This window comes from Hakea prostrata, chromosome 3, assembly GCF_041222555.1.
Source record: "Hakea prostrata isolate BN-2017 chromosome 3, UWA_Hpros_2, whole genome shotgun sequence".
Lineage (NCBI taxonomy): Eukaryota > Viridiplantae > Streptophyta > Magnoliopsida > Proteales > Proteaceae > Hakea > Hakea prostrata.
The window spans coordinates 3,883,694-3,908,203 of record NC_142602.1 but is presented as its reverse complement, the minus strand read 5'-3'; the positions used below and the strand labels follow the sequence as shown (position 1 = coordinate 3,908,203).

The window sequence follows — 24,510 nt, the reverse complement described above, 5'->3', positions numbered from 1 at the left end:
TACGCTTTTGGTTATCTACGGTTTCAGGTGAACCAGATCTGGCCGTTGTACATCGTTTGTTGTTTGTACTGTTTGGGGGCAAAACAAGACTGCTATGAAAAGGTAGAGCTAAACAATTATTAGTTATTGGAGGGGAAAAGGGGAACAGACTACAGAGGAGTGACGAGATTTACTTTTGATGAGCATTGCACCCGGAATCGCACCCTGGGTCAGTCTCATGGCGGATTTTTTGCTCCACAAGGTTTCGCTTGAAGCTTACCCTTGGACCAACCCGGTCGACATACTTTAATGAGCTGCAGACGGATACCTGTGGGAGGGTATCATGATATCACTACGCCAGATGTGCTTTGACGACTAGTCGGGATCTGCACCACGTCAGGTGAGCGCTCTGTGCTATCCGATGGGTTTTCCACCACAAAAACATGTGGGACCCACAGCGATTGGTATCTTTCATGTTTTGCGATTCTTAGCTGTGGGCCCCACATGATTTTGTGGTGGAAAACCCGTCGGGGAGCACAGAGCACTACCCTGGACGGGTGCAGATTCGAACTCATTGTGCTTGGTTTATGTGTCATTGAGTGTTTTATGGTACCATAAAGGTTTTTAATGGTACTTGTTCTTTTTTTCCGTTTGTTAGTAGAAATTTATGGTTCTTGTATAGTTCTATGGTCCCCTTTTTTTTCCTTTGTTGGTAGAAGTTTTTGGCCATCTTTCTTTTTTTTTCTTTTTTTTTTTTGGTGAAGTTTATGGTACTTGTATAGTTCTCTCACGATATTTAAGTTACAAAAAATATGTAATCCAACACCAAAATCTATTAATCACACTATCATACCACATCAAGTGTTGGAGTAATTCGTTGTCTTAGTTAGGGTTTTTGGGAATCAAGCCTGGATATGCATGTTTCACGTATAGTTTGGATTATTATTATTATTATCTTTTTTTTTAACAAGGAAGACAAAATATATAAAAATAATAAAAAATTTATATTTATCAACAATTAAACATAAAGCATTTATTTAATACGTGAGTATAGCTATAGATGATGAAATTGAATTTTTTTTTTTTGCAATTGCGTAGGCCCATAATGGAGACACATGTCCTATAAAAATAATAAAATTTTACCAAACTCAACAATTAAACATAAATCATTTATTTAATACGTGAGTATAGCTATAGATGATGAAATTGAATTTTTTTTTGGGCAACTGCGCAGGCCCATAATGGAGACGCATGTCCCATAGGGGATAAACGGTAAAGATTCATTTCACACGTGTTTATATTCAAAATGTCTTGAATACTACTATTATTCCCCCTAATGCTTTTCAAATTTACAACAACAGAACCCGATTTCTCCCAATCAAACAAAACTCTAAAATCTCATCCAGACAAGTTCCTCTATCCCCTCCAGCGTTGACCTTGGCTTCATCGGAAATCACTTCAATGGGCTCCTCTGGCAATCCTTGCCCCTTTGTCCATTGCTGTACCATTTGGTTTGCCAGCAATTCCACCCCCATGGCATCCCACAAATTCAATAAAACATTTGCTTTCATGATTTTTTCCCCAATTAATCTAGTGAAGTGGTGCATGTAAATTGTTATCTTAATGTGTTATGTTTTAAACCGAATTATTGTACCCGAATTGGAAGATGGATCTACATCGACATTTTTTGGTGGGCGACTTTAATGACCTTTTTGTGGAAATCTGTGGTGGAAGTAGAGGGCTTGGGCTGAACGGATAGATTGACCCATTTACCCAATTAGAGTATGTATCAAACTACTATTATAAAAGCATGTACTCCTCTTTTTCCGCAAATCTTTCACTTGATTAATGTATCACTTTTCTCTATTTAAATGTCATTTTTTTGTATTAACTTTGTTGTCATGTTATTTTTTACTCATAAATTATTGGTACCCTTTTTATATATTTTTTATTTAAATGCGTAAAATTAAATTAAATTAAGAACAATTTTTATTTGAAAAGAGAGTATTTTTTTTTCAATCTCAAACAATTTTTCCTTATAAATCACTAGTAAAAACCTCTATGAAATAAGGAATATATTTTTTCTAAAAAGATAAAGTATATATATCATACTATCATACTACTATTATAAAAACACGAACTCAAGGGACACTACACTTCATTTTCCACAAATACCTTTTTATATTCAATTAGTTAGATATTTGAATTATTAATAAATGATGTCTAAAATTATAAATTTAAATTATTAAATTAACTATAATTCTCAAAAAAAAATTTCATTTTTCAAAAATCATTAATTGCTTGATAGGTTGTCCATTGTATTCTCAGAAAAATGAGATTCAAATTAATTAGACCCAGGTAATAAAATCTAATAGATGACAAAATACCTAAAGCCCATCGGAAGGGGAAAAGTTTGATGCCCAAAGCGGAAGATGAAAAGTTTCTTAAATTTTAATGTTACAGTGAGGTTTTAGGCAATGAGAATAATAAATGTTTTGACCGAATATTAAAAAAAAAAAAAAAAAAGAGAAGAATAAACGTTGGGGGCGCATACCAGTCCATTATACAATGCTTTTACCAAATGCCAAAGAGGAGATGCTCATCTCTTCCTTCCCCCGCAAAACTTTTCTTTCCCTTTTGGTGAGAGCCAGCGTTCAGCGGGGGCCCCTGTTGCAGGCGGCGCCGGGCGGGACGTGGGGGCGGGGTGAATTGACTCTTTGCCCGGCGGCAATTTGGACGCCCACTCAGCAAATGTCCCAGAAACGTTGGTGCGCATACCTCCATTATACAATGCTTTTACCAAATGCCAAAGAGGAGATGCTCTTTTTGTTTCCCTTCTTTGGTAGAGAACTCTATGCAAAAAGGATTTTTTCTGCAACCTGCAAATCTTTGATAGGTGGAGGGCGGTAGCAAAGAGGGTATTTTTGCTAATCCTAATCGAATATAACTGCAAGTTTTTTGCAAGGAGGAAATTCTTCTACAATCTGTGCGTGGTTTAATGTATGTTCTCTGTTTCACGATTATTACAGTTCTAAATGTATTGTTAACTCTCTTCTCTTCTATTCGCTGATTTATGAGAGCCACTGCCCGTTAGTATCTCTCTTCCCATTTCTTCCCGGTTTATATTATCTGTTTTCTCTCACTGCATGAACTCTGGATACTATTGCTGCTCTGTTGCTTTTCAAATCTTCCTACAGTGATTTCTCCATAACGAAAACGTTTCCAGACCCTAACCATGAATGCTACCATTGTAGAGGATTCTTCGGTGGGAGCAGTTTCCCAAGCGTTGGCTGATTGTTGTTTTGAGTTCCTCTGCTTTTCTACTCTGCAATTTGGATAGTACTAGCTTCTTTCCTCGAGTACTCTGTTTTGTGAAGTTAAACTTCTTCTTAATTGCGTGGGAGTGCGTGGGAGTCGAACAATTGGTTATGATACCCTGAAAATTTCTACTACTATTTTTAATGTTGAATTAAATATGCCGGTTTCTGAAACAAATTGAAGACTTTCAAGATTAGTCTTCATGGTGGCCATTTTCATGATCCCCCTCTTGTTGTATGTTTTCAGGAGTTATGACTGGTTGAGTTTTAGTTAGTTTGAATCGTTAACCCTTTTTGGTTTCCATAGTTCAGTTTGTCTCAGCTTATGTTTATATCCTCGAGGTTTTGTATATAGAGTTAAGATGATCGGTTCAAATGTTACCATAGTTTGAAAAAATGATGATTGAAACATTGTTTAATTATACCCATATAATGTTAGTTGCCATAATCATAATTCTGCACTTGCCTTCTCTTTCTATATAGACATTTTTTCTGTTACATTGTGATACCGGTCTCTCTTTTTTTCGAGGTGAGGATGAAGGAATTAACTACCATGTCTCTCCCAATAGGGTTTAGGTGTCATGAGCCCCACTTGCTTGATCACTACATGCTAACTGCATGTTAGAAAGTTTATTAATAGATGGGTATAAATTTTGATCAAAGTTAACTGATATCTTTTTGAAGCATTGGTTAAGAACTTACTATTGGAGTTGAGGGCGGCAGTAAGCATTTTAGTATGTGTTGTGCAAGAAAGTATATGTAATGGAAATTTAGCATTAAAGAAGAGTGGACTGTTCATTAGTTACCAATATAGATTCTTCATATTTTTGTGTCGCCTTAAACCTATTGGAGTCCTGCAACCATAATGGCTGCTTAGTTATACCTAGGGATATGTGATGCTATTAGAAGAAGAGATTATGCTACTACTAATTAAGCCTGAACAAAATGCAGGTTGTATATTTTGTCAATTCTGGAACTGAGGCAAATGAATTAGCGATGCTGATGGCTCGACTATATAGTGGTAATCTTGGTATGATAGCCCTTAGAAATGCATATCATGGTGGCAGCTCTGGTACACTTGATTTGACAGCTCTAAACACTTGGAAGTACTCAATTCCACCTTCCACTTCTTTTGTTGATCTGAACTATTGTTTACCCAGTGATAGCATCTCATATCTTGGTAAGATTATTCATAACAAGGTTAAGTCCCTATAATCAAGATGGATCCAATTATTGATTTTGTAGTGAAAAATTGTCCTCATTATGGTTTTTGACATGCAAGCTATCTAGGGGAGGGTTAATTTAGGTCATTCTCATTCTTGGTTGTTTTTTGGAATTCAAAGCTAGAAAATTTGGTTTGAATTAATTTTTGGGTTTTAGGGTTTTGTTTCATGAAATGGATAAGAGGGTAGGTTTTAAAGTGGCAAAGAAGAGTGATCGTTGTCAAGGGTTCAGAATCTGAGATGGTTGATAGCATTGGGGTTTTATTTTGGTTTAAGGGTGAATTTTAAACCCCCCCTTCCAAAAAAGGATCAATTAATGATTTTCCATCCACCCTGCATGCAAACCCGCCCAATGTCCAATGAGACTACTTGATCTAAGGTTTCTTTCAATTAACCTTTAGCTTGTATTATCTTTCCACCTCTCCTCCATGTAGTCCATCACTATATGGTGGATTCCCAATCAAATTAATGAAAAAATCAATCCTGTTCTGCAGTTCATACTAATAAGCTTTGCATATTTTGACATGAGACCTACCATAGTCCCGGTGGTACCAGGTGACCAATCAGCCCTACACTGGCTGTTCCCGAACCAAATGTTAAAGGCCATTTTGGTCCTATCCAATTTTTGTGTGGCTAATTTCATCACATTCTTTTGGATTGCATGTATATAGTTTCATCGGCTGCAATTTCTTGGTACCATATGTCATAATTTAATAGGCTTTTGTAGATGTCTGTTTATCTCACAAGGGATTCATTTTCTTTGGCTCACCTCACCCCTCTATTTGGGGTAGAGATTATCACCGACAGGAAAGAGAAGACACCTGCAAAGGCAGAAACTGCTTTTTTTGTTTGAGATGCTAAGAGGTCAAATGTATATATACTTGTGCATATATCTGTTTTCTTCTCTATTTGTCTCTATTTGACAATATTAATTCAGATCAAACTCAGTGTCTTCTTCTTCCTTTAAAAATAATTAATCTACTACTTACCTATAGTTCAATCGTGAGAAATGATTTCGGAGAACACATCACAGGTGCATATGCACGTGCATTATTACTAGTTATTATAAAAGTATGAACTCAAAGGACACGGCTACATTTTTTTTCTCCTTCTATACCCCTCTAAATTCAATCAGTTAGACATTTGTATTACTTACTAATAAAAGGACACGACTACATTTCGTTTTCCTTCTATACCCCTCTATATTCAATCAGTTAGACATTTGTATTACTAATAAATGATGTCTATAATTGTCAATTAAACAAATCATACTATTATTATATTATACTACTATTATAAAAGTATGAATTCAAAAGACATGACTACATTTCGTTTTCCTTGTATATCCCTCTATATTCAACCAGTTAGACATTTGTATTACTAATAAATGATGTCTATAATTGTCAATTAAACAAATTAATTAAAAACATTTATTTCCTAATAACAATAAATACAATGGGTGAAACAACTCCCAACCACGGAAGACGAAACGTCACTTAATTTTTTTAGCAATAAAGGAAGAAGAAAAGTTGAGGAAGAAGAAACGTTGAAGTGGTTACCATGCTTGTACCAAACGACTAATGCCTTTTTCTTTTTGGGTAAAGCAATCGTCTAATGCTATGGGGGCTCAGTTACAGCAAGCTATGGCTTCAAAGGAAGAGCTTTCCAACCCTATGAGCGAGATCAAAGTACAAGAGCTTGTGATCTCTGTCAGAGAAAGTGGAGATCGTCTCACGAGCCACTAAGTTTTTCTGATGCTCTCACTCTTCATTTGTTTACTTGCTAGGATTGTAGATTTGTCGTTCTGTCGGATTTTGTTTCATTTTGTTTCCTGTTAATTTCAATGGTGTTAGGAGCAACTTAGTTGACAAACCCTTGTGTTCTTCTGATTCTACTTGCAACAACACCAGAGCGGTGCGAACACTATCCTCGACATCTTCTCATTGTGAAATCTAATGACAATGCTGTTTCGTTTGATATGGTTGACTTCTTAGTTCTAAACATTGTTTTTTTTTTCCAGGATAATATCGATTGTAGGGCCTTCTTCTCCGAATGATTCATACTCAAGTGCGATTGTAACACCTTCTCATCTCCTGGCGGCAACCCTAATTGCAAAAGACGAACACGCACAGCTCTCACACCTTCTCCACTGTCCTCTCGATTTGGTGCCAATAAGTGCCATGGATGCGACTCCAACCCCATCAAGTACTCAGAGTAGAAGGTGTAGGAGGAACGGCTCTAGGGTTACCCCAATTAAACTCCTAGCAAGTCACTCCGGGTCTTTCGGTTGTTCTGCTTCCCCTCTGCAGAGCTATTCTTCTTCGGTGTGAAGCAGAACAACTGAAAGACCTTCCCTCAAAAGCTACTACGGTTAGTCTCATCTCATCAGCTCCCTATTTTATTTGACTGCAACTGGAAGTTGGATATAGTTTCCTTCTTTGATCGAGTACCAGATTTTGATATCAAGTTGCCTTTTAGGTGAGTTAAGGTTTCGTGGATTGGGGGCTTGATCATTTTTCGAGGTTTGATCAATCGAATGGATTTGAAGGTTTGATGAGAAATGGGGTTTGAAGCTTTTTGATCTGTTTTCATTTGCTTTCTCACCTGAAATTCCTAACGTATATCTGAAATGTCTGCTTTTCCATGTTTATTTTATTTTATTTTTCATATAAATAGTTGACTGGTCCTGAACTTGCATTGCTGGTGTGATCTCTGTTTGTCTATTTACTAAATTTTCCTCTTTTGCTGTGTGCCTCTGGAGGGGTTGAGGCGGAGAAGTGGTAGCGATCCCAGTTTTGTTTTTCATTTTTAATATATATTTGTTGTTTTTGACGGCTGATAGGAAGCTAAGTTCTTAAACTACAACTGCCAAATATTTAGGAAGAAAATTCCCCAATGGGGAGGGAAGAAATAGAAGCCGTCGTGAGAGTAACTGCCCTTTATAAATTAGCCATGACTGTCATGGCATTACTCAAATTGCATGATCTCGGTCTTGTTGGGTAGGTAACTCCATAACTTTTCAGAAGGCACTCAAGGCAGGCACCAGAGTAGCAGACAAATTCTAATATTCAAAAAATGGCCCTTAAAAGTTGACGGAAGGAGAAAATATGTTCTATTCTGCCCCAACTTCTATGGCTTTTAATGCTGAATCATATTGGCATGCTCTGCCCTTTTCTGAAGAGAAAGTCCACTGACCACTTAGTTAAATAGCACAGCAGTTCAATATTCATGAATTAACAGTTCCTAATATTTAGAGCTCCAGTAAGCTGTCATATGGGATTTGCACCGTGGAACAGTACCAGTAAGATCAACATCCTACTGGTATGTTTAAGGGTAGTATTTTCCCCCCTTTTCTTTTGTGGTTGCAAGTTTATGTTTAAGAGTTAATACTTAATACATGGATAATTTTAGCCTTATCCCAACTTCAATTTTGTTGTTTTCCAATGCCTGAGGTAAGAGGGACAATATGTTGAATTATGCAGCTTCCCGTTTCCCAAATGATGTGACTCTGCTTTTATTGGACTTTTCATTATACTCAGTAGAGCAGCTTGTATAAAAAATCATGAATTTATCTTCTTCTTCCTTCTTTTTTTTTTTCTTTTCTTCAAATTACATGAAACAAAAATAATTCAGCAAGTATAATTTATAATTTATAGTTGTCTCTTTAACTCTTATTTGTGACCTGAGTGGCCAAACAATCTCTATCTTAAGATTATTATCATGAGGGTTTTATTTTTAGGTAGCAAAAATTCAATTGCTTCCTGTCAATTGAGGTATTCATGAATTTGATGAGACAATGATTATATCTTCTATCAGGCAGAATTCAGAATGTGATTGATTCTGTATCGGGCTTCCAAAAGCCTTACATGTCAATCTGGGAACATTGAGAAATCATATCCTAACACCGTCAATAAGTTCCTATCATTCAGAAGGATGAAACACATTTTTGTTACTGATGTGAACTGGATACTCAGATCTGCTTGAAAACAGTCGGGTGGTCTGTAATGCTGCAGGGCCTGCTAAGACTTCTGGAATTGTAGGGTTCAAATTGTCTACAGCACTGATCATGTTTGAGATGCAATCTTTTCTGCTCTCAGGAGGACTGAGTGCAACTGGTTTTGATGCTTTCATCTGCAATAGTGGTAGTGGTCCATCTTCAAGTACTGAAGGTGGTCTTTTTGAGTTTCCTTTTGTAGTACTTAGACTACCATTCACATATTGAATAAGGCTGGGGTGGGGAAGGGTTGTGTAAGACATTGGTCAGTTGGGAAGTTTCAGTTGTGGATAAGAAAGGAGGAAGTGAAGAGCAAATTTATTGCTATGCATTTAAAGTGAAAAACCCAGCATCGGTAAATCTACTTCTTATTTAGTTATTTATTTTTCTTCAAATGAAGTAGTTAATATAAGTTATAACTTCTAAGCATTCTACTATGCGGAGGTTTTGAGGGCAAATTCTGTCTGAAAATTTTAGAAACTTGTGCTTTATTTTAAAACACAAGAGTGTGGAGTTGTTTGCACCTTTGATTTAAAATCATGTGTATAATGCAGTAAAAAACAAGCAGACGAGACTAACATTGATAATTTCAAATGATTGAAATGCAAACATCTAAAAATTTAGACGGAAATATGTAGTGTGGGATACTATGGTTAAAGATGTAATATGTATGGCTGGAAGTTGATTTCTTACATGAGCGGTGTTGTTTTCTGTATTTTGCCATGCTTTATTTTCCTGGTTTTATATCGATCTGTAATTGTGTTCAATATTTCTGAAAAGTGTGCAGTTTGGTCATTGTAACCATATTGAATATTTAAGTCATTTTCCCTTTTTTCTTGTTTATTCTTTCTTGTGCTTCTACAGGTCCGTCCTATCAAGGAACTCCAGATATTGATGAGAACTCAAGCTCTACAATGTCATGCATGTTATATATGGTCAAAATGGCACCAAGCTTCATGCAGTTCCTATACTGGCTTCTCAATCTCAAACTTTAAGGTATTTGTGTCGGCAAGCTTATTCCTAGTCGTTGCAAGGATTATGAATCACTTAACAATGTTTGGTGCAGTTCCTATTTGGTTTTCCTTGGTTGACAATGGTGTTTCATTTTCCTTGAGGTATTCAAATATTTTTGTAACTGCACCTAGTCCTGAAAACTTGAAAACTCTGTTTGAGTTCATTTGCAAGGGATTTGACACTCTTGGATGTAAGGTAAACACCCCAGCTTGGAATTATGTTTGCATTTTTTGTGGTGTTCGGTTGGCTGTCTTATAAATGTCTAGTAGGCTTTGGTAGAATTAAGTACATTATGAGATAAATATAATGTAGAAAAACAAGCGTAAGAGGAAGAACTGCATTATAACTTAGAACAAAAATTGGAGGGTAGAATCATTTGATTAAGGTATAGAAAATGATTGTCAAAGAGATTTCAAAAGAAGTTGATTTCCAAAGCCTGAACCTGGACAATGAATATTTTGTTTTTAATGTCTATGTTTCAGGAAGAAATGTGTGTCTGTGTTTTCAGTTTGTTTGTTATCCTATTAATTTCAAATTTTATTCATTTGACAGGGCATCTAGATTATGATGCAGTGAAAAGTGCCAATCCTGAGTTCAAGAAGGCAACTGTGAAGATAAATATCTACAAACAGCACAGGTGAACAATTCAGGTGAATCGTGAATACGAATTAATGAAGTTTTAAAAAATATTATGATTGTTTTACACATGTCATGATCTTATTTCATGATGCCACATTTAACAATTGAAGTTTATCCACAAATAGGCATAGACACTTATGAGCTGTTATTCATCTTGTATGGCTGACTTTTGTTTGTGTTTTACACCATTAAGTTGCTCGCTAGCTGTTTAATATATCTAGGTGTTCCTAGTATTTGAAATTTACTTAATACACTTGTTTAAGTTTTTTTAATATGAAGTTGTAACTATCAGATTAACCAATTGATGAGTTACTTATTCAAGAGTCATCTGAGCTGTGAACTTTTCTCCCCTCTCCTTCTTATCTCCAAGTTACTGTTCATAAATATTGTTCAGTCGTAGAACAAGTTGGAGAACAACTCCTTAACTCTTATCCTTCTTCATTACTGCATTCTTTATTTCTTTCCTGAACAGGATGCTGAAAGCAAAGATCACCGAAACTGTCAACCTTTTTTTGTCAGAAAATAGTTCAAATCTTGCTTGTGGGGTTGCCATTCTGATCTTTGATTCCTAGTTCATTGTCTAGGTTGGTTGACTGCATCAGGAACATATTCTTTTGAATGCTTTTCCCATCAACATTTCAGGTCTATTTTTTTGGTGAATGTTCTTCTCTGCCCCGTCTTTCTTGTTTAATCTTTATTTTTCTCCTAACCGTATCTGCAGCCACATGAACATGAAAAGCTTTCCCAAGTTGAACTGTTAGTTGTTGATGAAGCAGCGGCAATTCCATTGCCAGTTTTTAAAGTCTTTGCTTGGTCCATATTCGGTCTTCCTCTCAACAACCGTGAATGGGTACCGCACACTACATTAGCTTGAAAGCAACTCTTCAATTTTTGGACATTTTGTTAGATATATATGTCTCACCAAATTATATACTTTTCATGTATCATTGTCCAAAAATTGTACAGTCTTATATTAATATGTTTGGATGGATGCAGGTAGAGTTTTCAAGAAGGTTGAACTCAGTGAGGCTATCCGATATGCTTCTAGTGATCCAATTGAATCTTGGTTACATAGTTTACTGTGTCTGGATGCTACGAGCTCCATCCCTAATATCTGTAGGTTAGAATTCAATATTAAGTATATTGAGAAGGTGAAAATTTTGACATGGTGGTCCAAAGTCACAGCTTATCTGCATGGTCCAAAAGACTTTATACCATGGCTATAGATTTAAGTTTACTAGTTAGCTATTGCCTGGTGTTGGCATCTTTAGTGCACTCTACTTAGAAGCATATTTAGTTTCTCTTTTTCCTTCCCTGACCTGAAGCCATGGCTTGGCCTAATAGTGGTTGAACGGCCTCTTGCTAATTCTCGTTGAAATGCCGATCCATAGAGGTCAATACACCCATAGAGCCCCAGTGATCCAGCTGTCAACTCCTGTCCAATTCGGAGAACTCTAATAGAAGATTGCGCTATTACTGTTGATATTTCTTCTGTTGCTTGTTGGTTGCCACCTCCAAGTGGATGTGATCTGTATTATGTAAATAGAGATTACACTCTTCTCCTATCACAAAGACAGTGAGTTATTTTTGCAGGTATTGTTGTGGTCATTTGTTGAGCCTCTAATATATCCATTCTTTTTGTTCATTAACATATAGTTTAGTTCTTTTGCTTTTTAAACCCTGCAGAGAATGATGGCCCTTTATGTTTTTTCTCATTACAAAAATTCTCTAAATGACTTGCAATTAATGGCTGATGCTCTTGCACATCACTTGTTTGTGTTACTTGGTATGTTTGTTCCATAATTTTTCTGCTTTAGATAAACAGTGTTCACATGAATGTACTCTAAATGTCACCTTATATGCAGGCCCTGTTGATGAGTCAAAGAATCACCGTCTTGATATTTTTTGTGTTATTGAGGTATGTAGCTATGGTCTGTATGTCCTCACAAATAATTTGCTTTTCAGTTCATTCTTCCTTTTCTCAAGTTTTAACAGCTATTGATGCTATATATGTTGCTATCTACACTCGGTGAAGAACTTTGAATTGAATATTTTTGATATTACGACTTCTTCTGGTCTGCATATGGCAACTAGGCAGAAGTTATGATCCAATTGTGATTTAGAATTAGAACCTGTCCTCTTGGTACACTAAACAACATTAGGAGCACATAGTTATCTTGGGACCTCCTGCTTTGTAATATGGTTGCTTTGCCTTGCAGCTTTGAGAATGGGAGAGATCCGGTCGAAAGCCAAAATGTATTCTTTTCAATGATATAGAAGATTCACAAGGCCTTTTGGTAGGGCCATGGAGCAGGACACGTGGAGCGGAGAGGGGGTTGGCTACCATAAATGTCAGCACTTGGTGGGGTTATAAGGGGTTAAATGCGAGGAGAGGCATTGGTTAATATGTGTGTCTTTGGGCAGCCTTTGGTTGAGGGCAGCATGTTACTGTAGGGGGTAATTGGCACCATTATAACCAGGGCCGTGGAGCAGGACACGTGGAGGGGAGAGGGGGTTTGGTTACCATAAATGTCAGCACTTGGTGGGGTTATAAGGGGTTAAATGTGAGGAGAGGCATCGGTTAATATGTCTTTGGGCAGCGTTTGGCTGAGGGCGGCATGTTACTGTAGGGGAGTAATTGGCACCATTATAACCAGGGTATTGCTTACTTTCTTGTTGTGTTCTACTTGGGTCTTCCTTATTTTGCAGGGTCGCTAGGAGGTTCCTATCACCTTTCTTCTCCAATTTGTTGTCTAGGAATCAATTCTTACAACACCTTTTAGGATATTCTTGAACTATACCATAGAAGCATGAACTATTTGATACAGTGTATGATAGTTATGGGCCTATGGCATATGTGATATCAACTGTAATTAGTAGCACCACTACAACCTTTGAGTATGTCTATGATCTACTAATTCAATGTAGGAGTCTCATGAGGTGAATCAGAGGTTTTAGCGGAAATATTTCCTCAGGAACAGAGGCTTAAATCAGGTCTAGAGTTGAGTTTACTTGGTCTGGTTCTTCGTTGGTTTGACATGGGCCTGTTTTAGGATCGGCTAGAAGTGTATCTAAAAGTTACTAATTTAGCATCCCTAAATTAGTTACTTTTTGATGTGAACAGCAAAAAGAGGCCCAACAGAAGCCACAAGAGCCCAACCCTTGGGTATTTTCTCCTTTTATGTCGCTTTTCATTTATTAGTGTTTTAGTTGGATTTCTAATCTGATTACAGAATCCCAAAGAGTTTCTTATTTCAGTTGAGGTTGTTTACTTTAGTAAAGATTCCAAGTTTAAGTCAGCTAGGTCTTTTTTAAATTTTATTTTATATATTCTCATGCCTACCTCAGGAAATCAGTTTTGATGAATAAAATTTTGAAGTATTGCACCCAAGGAGGTATTAGCAGGTTCCTTTGAGGGGAACCCTGTGGTTGTCTTAATTTCTCCTTTTTAGACTTCTCAATTCAGTTCTGCAGTTCCAGCATTCATCATCAGTTTTCAACCTGCAAATCTCAACTCAGATCAATCCTAGCAAAGGCCAGCATCTTTCCAACCTATGGCAGCCCTCCCTTCCCTGTTCTGCTCCTGCACAAGATAGAATCCCCACCCCCTGCCAACGCAAACCACCTAGGACCCCTCCGTTACCCTGCACAGACCCCTAAGACCCTTTCCCACTCTCCTACGATCCTTCTAGGATCATTTCCCCACTTCCTCAGCCCTACGATAACCCTTTTAGTCTTCCCCCACCTCTCAGCCTCTCTGTTTCTTGTGGCAAACCAGAATAAGAAAAGAAAGCAAGAAATAGAGAAAAGACTTGGAAAGGTTCTCAAAGATCCACCCAAGAGTTCCCCATTTGACCAACCCTGCAACTGTTTCCTTCTCACCACAAGGTTTTGGAAAGATACCTAATCTTCTTGGATCCCTTAGACCACCAACATTTACCCAATTAGAGATTCCCATAGCCTTTCAAAACCATCCAACCCAAGCCCCAAAACCCTAATATTGCCCAAGACTGGAAAGATCTGAAATTTCATACATCCCATCCTCCTTGGTTTAGATCACTTCTTAATATAGACTTATAGAGAGTTACTAGTGTACACTTGCATAAATAAAAGGGAGCCACTATGCAACATCAACAAGAAGAAGCCTTATACCGGCTAAATGGGGCCGGCTACATACATAAAAGGGTGGCCACTATAATTGCCCTTAATTTAAATGCTGTTATAAATTGATTTTCTTTCATTATGTCAAGTTTTAGTTGGTTTAGATACTTCAAATGGAGATCTGATGGTAAGATTTGTAGCTATGGGAGCTTATTAAAATTGGGATTCTACAATTAGGTGGCTTTCTGGTTCCCATTTCCAACTTCCAACCCAACAGTGAAAATCATACTTGAAAAATTAAACTAGCAGTTACTGAAGGGTTACGGCAGCAATCAGGTACGAGTAATGTGACCAGAATATCAATCTGAAACAAGAACGAAATATGATCTCTCAAGAAAAATAGAACAAAAGAATCCAACCAAAGTAGACCCATGAATCCAGCTACAACTAGAAACTTAAAACTAATAAGTAAAGCATGGGGTATTATTACCCTATGGATGACCAAATCTGATTCCGTGAAGATGAAGGGGAAACTTCACATTTAAACAACTATAGCATACATATAGAATGAGAATTCTGTTTGTTTTTTTGGTCTTTCTTCCTGATTCTTATTTTCTCAATTTACTAGTAAAGTTCCACGTGCAGTGTACGTGCGGCAAGTAGAAATGTAGGTGTTATATTTTGGATGGTACCAAGAGAGTGTTTATTAAGAAAAAATTAAAATAAGCACTAATAGGATTATACATTTATTCTTTTTGTTTTAAAAATAAAATATGAGAAGCATACCTAAAAACCTAGTTTCAGTCTATGGTAGTAGATGTGAAGCTGTTTTTGATTTTTCACTTAAATTGATGCTCAAGTCATTTCAAACATTCAGAGATTTTGAATAATCCCTGAAAGACGAATTGTTGTCAACCCATGCAAAATTAGTTGTTCTCAATGGAATGACGTATCTAGCTTTTTTAAGTGCTTTTATAAGCTCATCGTCTTTATTCTTTCTTTCACCACTAGAAATAACTGATTCATATCTTCCATTCTTAGCGAAGCACCAACAACACTAGATAAGAAATGGAGGAGGCTTGATGGTGATTAGAGGCTTTTTACCCCTCTCCATATTGCTGACCTAATATGGCATTCCTTAGCCTTGGAGGTTGTATTATCTGGATCACTTGATGGTTTGCAAGTCAGGTACATTTGAGATTTGAAGCAATTAGTTAGTTGGATATCCTGCTGGTTTAATCTCTATTATCGCAGCTCCTTAATTTGTAGATACAAGGTATAATTCTAAGCATATGCATGGAAATGTAGTTGCATAAAGAATGTTTACATTTGGGCTTGTTCATGTAGCTGAATTAGTTGGACTATTCCATTTGAAGCCAATAGGTCAAGAGCGAAACCAACCCACTAAACAAGTGGGAAATGTCTTAACTAAATGCGGAAAAATGCCCCTTTTGTAGGGCAGCCTTTGTATAAGTTGCACCATTGCAATCATTGGATTGCGGGTTTAAAACATGGAAAGTGCCTTTGATATAGCCTTGAATGGGGACTGAAAACAAGGGCTAGTGCCACCAGGAAAATAGGAAAACAAGCGACGAAGGGAATTTTAGTTAAGGGCTAAGGGGATATTCTAGGGTCTTTGGGACTGAATAGGAAATGTGGCTTTTGGAATAGAACTATGGGTCCTAAATCAATGACTCTTGAAAGTTTCTGCCGAAGATTTCGCTCTCTTAAATTTTAAGGGTTAGTTTAGGGAAAAGGTGATAGGGGCGACACGTGGGATTTGGGGGTCACACTTTGATTGAGGGTTACGGTTAGTGTGCTGCGCATTCCCTGAATCCCCGTTATATCTGCCCATTCCCGAGTGGCATATATGTAATCCGAACTAGGGCAGAGTAACATACTAACATCTGGTTTCTTAGAGAGCTATTTAGGATGAATTCACATTTATCATTGATGACTTAAGTTGGAGTGTCCAAGGAGGTTATGTTTTGTATGGCTTTTGCTGATGCTTTTGTTTTGTTTAATGAGACCAGCAAGGATGAATTCTAATTTTGGAGTTATAGGGCTCAACCCATGGTAGAAGATTTCGCTCTCGAGAAAGATCTCACCACCTTGAAAAAGAGAGATCTCGACCATCTCGGTGAGATCTCGGTCGAGATATACAATTTTTTAGGCGTCAACTCGGTGGGTTTTAGGGTCCCAATTGGGTTGAAACTTGATATTTATCTTATTTAAGGCCTTTTGAACACGTTGGTGGCCTTGGATTTGTTAGAAACAACCCTATGTATGATTTCTAAGTCTACCCATAGTGTGAAATCAAAATGTAGTAGGATTAGGGAATGCAATGTTATACAACATGTAATATAGAACCTTTAAGACATATAAATGAAAAGCAAGTATATCAAATGCATCAACTAACTTAAATGTTATCAAAATTCCATCCATATGAGTATCACAATCTCAATTTTCAAGAATAAAATAATTATACAACCATTAGAAGTTCTATATAAGTCATTAAATCATAAATTCATAAGACAAGTAGAGAATGATTGATCTTCCTTGTTGTAGATGTGCTAAGAGTAGTTGCAAGTGAAAATTTAGCCAAATTCCACAAAAAAGGTAAAAATTGAGAGTTCCAAATGAGATCCGGGCGAGATATGGCGAGATCTCGAGCGAGATATCCCAACTCTTTGCTCTCGCCCTCCATCTCATCTCGCCAAGGTGAAAAAATGAGATATTTCGTGAGATCTCGGCGAGATCTCACGAGATCTCCCACCATGGCTCAACCTTCTAGAGGTTTTAAGAGTAGTAGATTGAAGACAGCTTTATGGTGTGTAACTTTGGCTCCACTAAATGGATAACAAGTGGTGAATAATGAATAAAGTGATTAACCTAGATATCTGGGTCAATTTTAAATAAAGAAGGTTGTAATGATGTTTACACGTGGAAGTTGGATCGATGAAATGGAGTGGTGGTTTGAAACATTGTGTGATCAGTATATGGTTTAGAGAGTTACAGTTGGCTATGATTTAGAAGAGTAGTTTGGGCATCTAAGAAATGGGATATAGAAAGTAATCAATACGGGAATTATCCTTGACGAGGCAACTAAGATAGGCATGCTTGGCTTAGGCCTTTAGAAATTTGGTGAAGTATTTCTCACAAGACACAAAATGAATATTCGATTATGTATGAAGTTTACCAAAATATTCCGGTTTTGAAGTTGTTGGAATTCCATGAAAATCTGAATGTTTTACCTTGGTTCAAATGACAGCCTTGACTGTTGCTGACTTGTACCTTTTATTTGCATCTCTATTTTTGTTTGAGAACTCTTGGAAATTACTATTAATTAAAGCTTAAGAAGGATTGTTGTCAACCCATGTAAATTAGTTGTAAAGGAATGTTGGGACTTGGGTCTGTCAATACGGTACCCATATCTGCATTTTGATGTGCCTTACCTTTATTTCTTTCTTTCTCCACTTGTCATGCCAGATTCCTATCTTCTTTTCTCAGTGAAGCACCAAAATGGGTACCCAAAAAAAAAGAAAAAGAGTGACAGTGCTCAAATGGCTTTTTACCTTATCTAGATTGCTGTCAAGCTTGGCATAATATGGCGTTCTCCAGCCTCTAAGGTGTCATCTGATGGTTGATGGGGTAAGTACGTCTGAGATTTGAAATAATTAGTTACTTTTATATTTCACCGATTTCTTTTACTGCAACTTCATTAATTGTAGATGCAGGGTAGAATGGTAGGGTTATATGCATGGAAATATAATTGCACAATGTCTTCATTTGGGCTAGATATTGTATATGAATTAGGTGATCTTTTCCATTTCAAACCATTAGGTCATTGAAAGTGAAACTGACTCACCTAGCAAGTGATAAAATGTTAACTTAATGCAAACGAAATGCCCTTTTAGTGGGGCAAGCCTTTGCACACTTGCAACCATCTGGTTGTAGGCTTCAAACATTGAAACTGCCTCAGAGTTTAATCTTTTTAGTAACTTTGAGCACGAGCATATCAAATTCAACATACCTCGGGGTTCTTTAAAAAGAAAGCCTCAAGGGTTCATTTTTAGCATTCTTATGCTGCGGGATTTTTTTTATGGGATCGTGCCAGCCGCAACACGTGTTTCTCTCCCCACATGACTTAAATATTCGAGGACGAGTTCACACCGAAGATCTTGAGAGGATTCATTAAAATTAAATGATAGCCACATTCTTCAGGAGATGAACGCTTCAAGATGTAGGAAGTAAATGTAAACCGTTTCCTACGGCTCGACGGGGCTTGTGGTTACTTCTCCGAACCCTAGGATCCCTAACTAGCATATCGTTGTAATTTTGCGTAATTGGTGGTGTCCTAGGTCTGGTTCCCATAGATTCTAGTTCGTTGTTGATACTATAGATCTATTTTTATTTTCTCATTTGTTTAGTGTGTTGTGAGTTATTGTCGTGTCCTTATTTAGGTGTGATTTCTTGTTGTGTTGGGATCCCCTAGTTTGAGTTGTTCTTTAACTAGGAGTTATTTTTATTCTTAGAAGCCTAAGTAGATTTCTCCAGAGTAAATTATGGTGGAGTTTTTTTGTTATGCGAGTGGTTGTTAGTCAAGTTAGAGTCCTATTTACTATTAGAATGTCAGTTTGAAGTTAATTAGGTTTCCTAGTTTTAGTCCTATTTGTTTCTTAGTTTAAGGCTACAAAAAAAAGCCCCTAACTACAGTAATTGCAAGTTGAATTGAATAAAATTTTCGAGTCTGGAGGAACCAAAGTTGTGGCTTCCTTTGGAGGCGAATAAATGATTCAAAAGTTCACGTTCTTCAATTTCAGCAGTCTTTTACAAGCTGCCCTCAACTGTCTCAAAGTAAGCAGAGACCATCCCAAACCCAGTCCCATATTAGCTGCAAGGTAAGTAACACTTTGAAAGGATTACCCTATAAGCTCTCTATGCGCTAGAGTATGTACCACCTACCGTCGGCAGGAAGATTCACACGGCAGGAGACGGCACCGGAGAAGCCCATGATAGCATATGACAGATTTCGAGCGCATTGTCCTTGTCTTGTATACTTATTCAAAGACTACATTCTTCTCGTTCTCACTTCGCCAGAAATCTGCCTACTAACTTTTCACGCTGTTGCACAATAGATGTTTCCTCCATTGCACTAGAAAATTCTAGGTTTAATCTTTTCTACTAACTTTTCTCGTTTGTCAGTGGGTTGTGATTTATTGCCGAGTCGTTATTAAGGTGGGATCTCTTGTTGTGTTTGGATCCCTTAGTTTGAGTTGATGTTTAACTAGGTGTCATTGTTACTCTGAGAAGCCTAAGCAGATTTCTCGAGAGTAATTATGGTGGAGTTCTTTTTTTATGTGACTGGTTAAGCTAAGTCCTAATTTTTATTAGATTGTTAGTTTGAAGTTAATGAGGTTTCCAAGTTTTAGTCCTCTTTGTTTCTAAGTTTAAGGATACAAATAACGCCTCCAACTGCTGTAATTGCAAGTGGAATTGAATAAAATTTTTGAGTCTGGTGGAACCAAAGCCGTGGCTTCCTTTGGAGGTGAATAGATGATTTAAGAGTTCGCGTTTCTTCAATTTCAGCAGTCTTTTACAGGAGTAGCTGCCCTCAACCATCTCAAAGTAATGGGAAACCATCCCAAACCTTGTCCTGAATTAGCTACAAGGTAAGTAACACTTTGAAAGTGCTATCCTGCAAGCTCTCCACGTGCTAAAGTATGTACCACAAGCTATCGGCTAGAAGAATCACACGACAGGAGACGGAACCGGAGACACCCATGATAGCACGACGATAGATTTCGAGCACGTTGTCCTTGTCTTGCATGCGTATTCAAAGACTACATTGTTCTCGTTCTCAGTTCGCCATAAGTCTGCGTACTAACTTTTGACATTGTTGCACAATAGATGTTTCCTCTACTGCACTAAATAATTTGAGGTTTAATCTTTTCTACTAACTTTTAGCACGAACATATCAAATTCAACGTACCTCAGGGTTCTTTAAACACAAAGCTTGAAGGCTTCATTTCTTGCATCCTACACTATGGGAGTTATTTTTTCGGGGATCATGCCGGCCACAACACTTGTGTTTCCCTCCCCACATGACTACAAAATTCGAGGATGAGTTTAAAACGAAGAACTCGAGAGGATTCATTAAATCAAATGATAGCGACATTCTTCAGAGATGCACGCTCAAAAAGGAGGAAAAAAATGTAAACAATTTGCTATGGCTCCACGGGGCTTTTGGGTACTTCTCCGAATCCTTGGATCCCTGACTAGGGTTTTTTTTGGTAATCTTGCATGATTGGTGGTGTCCTAGGTTTGGTCCTATAGATTCTAGTTCTTTGTCCGGACTCTAGATCATTTTTATTTTCTCGTTTGTTAGTGGGTTATGATTTATACCGAATCGTTATTAAGTTGGGATCTCTTGTTGTGTTTGGATCCCCTAGTTTGAGTTGATGTTTAACTAGGTGTCATTTTTACTCTGAGAAGCCTAAGCCTATTTCTCGAGAGTAAATTATGGAGTTCTTTTTTTATGTGAGTGGTTAAGCTAAGTCCTAATTATTATTAGATTGTTAGTATGAAGTTAATGAGGTTTCCTAGTTTTAGTCCTCTTTGTTTCTCAGTTTAAGGCCACAAATAATGCCTCCAACTGCTGTAATTGCAAGTGGAATTGAATAAAATTTTTGAGTCTAGTGGAACTAAAGTCGTGGCTTCCTATGGAGGCGAATATATGATTTAAGAGTTCGCGTTTCTTCAATTTCAGCAGTCTTTTACAGGAGTAGCTGCCCTCAACCATCTCAAAGTAAGCGGTGACCATCCCAAACCCTTTCCTGGATTAGTTATAAGGTAAGTAACACTTTGAAAGCACTATCCTGCAAGCTCTCTACGCGCTAAAGTATGTACCACCAGCTGTTGGCTAGAAGAATCACACGGCAGGAGATGGAACCGGAGACGCCCATGATAGCATGACGACAGATTTTGAGCACGTTGTCCTTGTCTTGCTCTTGCATGCGTATTCAAAGACTACATTCTTCTCGTTCTCGCTTCGCTAACTTTATTTGTTGCACAATAATTTCCTCCACTGCACTAAATAATTCGAGGTTTAATCTTTTTTACTAACTTTTAGCACAAGCGTATCAAATTCAATTTACCAAAGGGTTTTTTAAACAGAATGCTTGAAGGCTTCATTTGTAGCATTCTTACACTACGGGAGTTTTTTTATGGGTCGTGCCGGCCACAACACTTGGGACTCTAGATCTATTTTTATTTTCTCCTTTGATCAGTGTGTTGTGAGTCATTGTCGAGTCCTTATTTATGTGTGATTCCTTGCTGTGTTTGGATACCTTAATTTGAGTTGATGTTTAATTAGGTGTCATTTTTACTCTGGGAAGCCTTAATAGATTTCTCCAGTGTAAATTATGGTGGAGTTCATTCTTTATGTGAGTGGTTAAGTTGAGTCCTAATTATTATTAAAATGTTAGTTTGAAGTTAATGAGGTTTCCTGGTTTATGTCCTATTTGTTTCTTAGTTTAAGGCTACAAATAAAGCCTCTAACTGTTGTAATTACAAGTTGAAATGAATAAAATTTTTGAGTCTGGTGGAACCAAAGCCATGACTTCGTTTGGAGGCGAATGGATGATTTAAGCGTCCGCATTCTTCAATTTCAGTAGTCTTTTACAAGAGCAGCTGCCCTGAACCATCTCAAAGCAAGAGGAGATCATCCAAACCCTGTCCCAGATTAGCTGCGAGGTAAGTAACACTTTGATAGCGTTACCCCAAACTCTCAACGCGCTAGAGTATGTACCACCTACCGTCGACAGGTAGGTTCACATGGCAGGAGACGGCACCGGAGACGCCAATGATAGCATGATGACAGATTTCGAGCACATTGTCCTTTTCTTGCATGCTTATTCAAAGGCTGCATTCTTCTCTTTCTCACTTCGCCAGAAATCTGCCTACTAACTTTTCACGCTGTTACACAATAGATTTTTCCTCCACTCCACTAAAAAATTATAGGTTTAATCTTTTCTACAAACTTTTAGCACGATGATATCAAATTCAACATACCTCAGGGCTCCTTAAAGAGAAAGCTTGAAGGCTTCATTTCTTGCATCCTACACTGGGGGAGTTATTTTTTCTGGGATGGTGCCAGCCACAACAGTTGTGTTTCCCTCCCCACATGGCTACAAAATTCGAGGACGAGTTCAAAACGAAGATCTCGAGAGGATTCATTAAAATTAAATGATAGCGACATTCTTCAGGAGATGCATGCTTCAAAAAGGAAGAAAAAAATGTATACAGTTTGCTAAGGCTCCACGTGGATTTTGGGTACTTCTTTGAATCCTTGGATCCTTGACTAGGGTTTTTTTTGTAATCTTGCATGATTGCTGGTGTGCTAGGATTGGGTCTTTTAGATTCTAGTTCGTCATCAGGAGTCTAGCTCTATTTTTATTTTCCCGTTTGATTAGTGTGTTGTGAGTCCTTGTTTTGGTGTGATTTCTTGTTGTGTTGGGATTCCCTAGTTTGAGTTGATCTTTAACTAGGTGTTATTTTTACTCTGAGAAGCCTAAGTAGATTTTTCCAGAGCAAATTATGGTGGAGTTCTTTTTTTATGTGAGTGGTTATGTCCTAATTATTATCAGAATGTTAGTTCGAGGTTAATGAGGTTTTCTAGTTTTAGTCCTATTTGTTTCTTAGTTTAAGGTTACAAATAAAGCCTCAAACTACTGTAATTGCAAGTTGAATTAAATAAAATTCCCAAGTTTGGAGGAACCAACGTCGTGGCTTCCTTTGGAGGTGAATTGATGATTTAAGAGTTAACGTTTCTTTAATTTCAGAAGTCTGGAGCAGCTGCCCTCAACGATTTTAAAGTAAGACTTTGGAAGCATTACCCTGTAAGCTTTCTATGCTCTAGAGTATGTACCACCTACCGTCGGCAATAAGATTCACGCAGCAGGAGACGGCACTAGAGACGCCCATGATAGCATGATGACAAATTTCGAGCACATTGTCCTTTTCTTGCATGCTTATTCAAAGACTACATTGTTCTCGTTCTCACTTCGCCAGAAATCTGCTACTAACTTTTCACGCTGTTGCACAATAGATGTTTCCTCCACTCCAATAATAAATTCTAGGTTTAATCTTTTCTACTAACTTTTAGCTCGATGATATCAAATTCAGCATACCTCAAGGTCCTTGAAGAGAAAGGTTGAAAGTTTCATTTCTTGCTTCCTACACTAGGAGAGTTATTTTTTCTTGGATCGTGCCGGCCACTACACTTGTGTTTCCCTCCCCACATGACTACAAATTCGAGGACGAGTTCAAAACGAAGATCTCGAGAGGATTCATCAAAATCAAATGATAGCGACATTCTTCAGGAGAAGCACGCTTCAAAAAGGAGTAAAAAATGTAAACTGTTTGCTATGGCTCCACAGGGCTTTTGGGTACTTCTCTGAATCCTTCGATGCTTGACTAGGGTTTTTTTGTAATCTTGCATGATTGGTGGTGTTCTAGGATTGGGTCTTTTAGATTCTAGTTCGTCGTCAGGACTCTAGATCTATTTTTTTTTCCCGTTTGATTAGTGTGTTGTGAGTCCTTATTTTGGTGTGATTTCTTGTTGTGTTGGGATCCCCAAGTTTGAGTTGATCTTTAACTAGGTGTTATTTTTACTCTGAGAAGCCTTAGTAGATTTCTCCAGAGCAAATTATGGTGGAGTTCTTTTTTTATTCGAGTGGTTAAGTCCTAATTATTATTAGAATGTTAGTTTAAGGTTGATGTGGTTTCATAGTTTTAGACCTATTTGTTTCTTAATTTAAGGCTACAAATAAAGCCTCAAAACTACTGTAATTGCAAGTTGAATAAAATAAAATTCCCAAGTCTGGAGGAACCAAAGTCGTGGCTTCCTTTGGAGGCGAATCGATGATATAAGAGTTAGCGTTTCTTCAATTTCAGAAGTCTTTTACCGGAGCAGCTGCCCTCAACGATTTTAAAGTAAGACTTTGGAAGCATTACCTTGTAAGCTTTCTACGCGCTAGAGTATGTACCGCCTACCGTCGCCAGGAAGATTCAAACGGCAAGAGATGGCATCGGAGACTCCCATAATAGCATGATGACAGATTTCGAGCACATTGTCCTTTTCTTGCATGCTTATTCAAAGACTGCATTCTTCTCGTTCTCACTTCGCCAGAAATCTGGGTACTAACTTTTCACGCTGTTGCACGATAGATGTTTCCTGCAC

At 37.5% G+C, this 24,510-nt stretch overlaps 1 protein-coding gene across 32 annotated transcripts in view; it reads left to right on the top strand.

Annotated features, from left to right (window-relative positions):
* Window positions 1-5,990: 5,990 nt before the first annotated feature.
* LOC149020119 (PHD finger-containing protein 6-like) overlaps window positions 5,991-24,510 on the top strand; it is a 46,464-nt gene continuing 27,944 nt past the window's right edge. For 7 of the 32 annotated variants that reach the window (XM_089148201.1, XM_089148200.1, XM_089148198.1 and 4 more), the window contains exons 1-7: window positions 5,991-6,433; window positions 6,540-8,688; window positions 9,378-9,509; window positions 10,080-10,177; window positions 10,639-12,084; window positions 15,309-15,455; window positions 17,757-17,918. Coding sequence is in view for 25 of the 32 variants with exons in the window: in XM_089148182.1 (XP_089004308.1) it covers window positions 17,907-17,918 (12 nt within the window). In the remaining 7 variants the exon portion in view is untranslated. The other 25 variants (XM_089148182.1, XM_089148173.1, XM_089148181.1 and 22 more) reach the window with 25 other exon arrangements.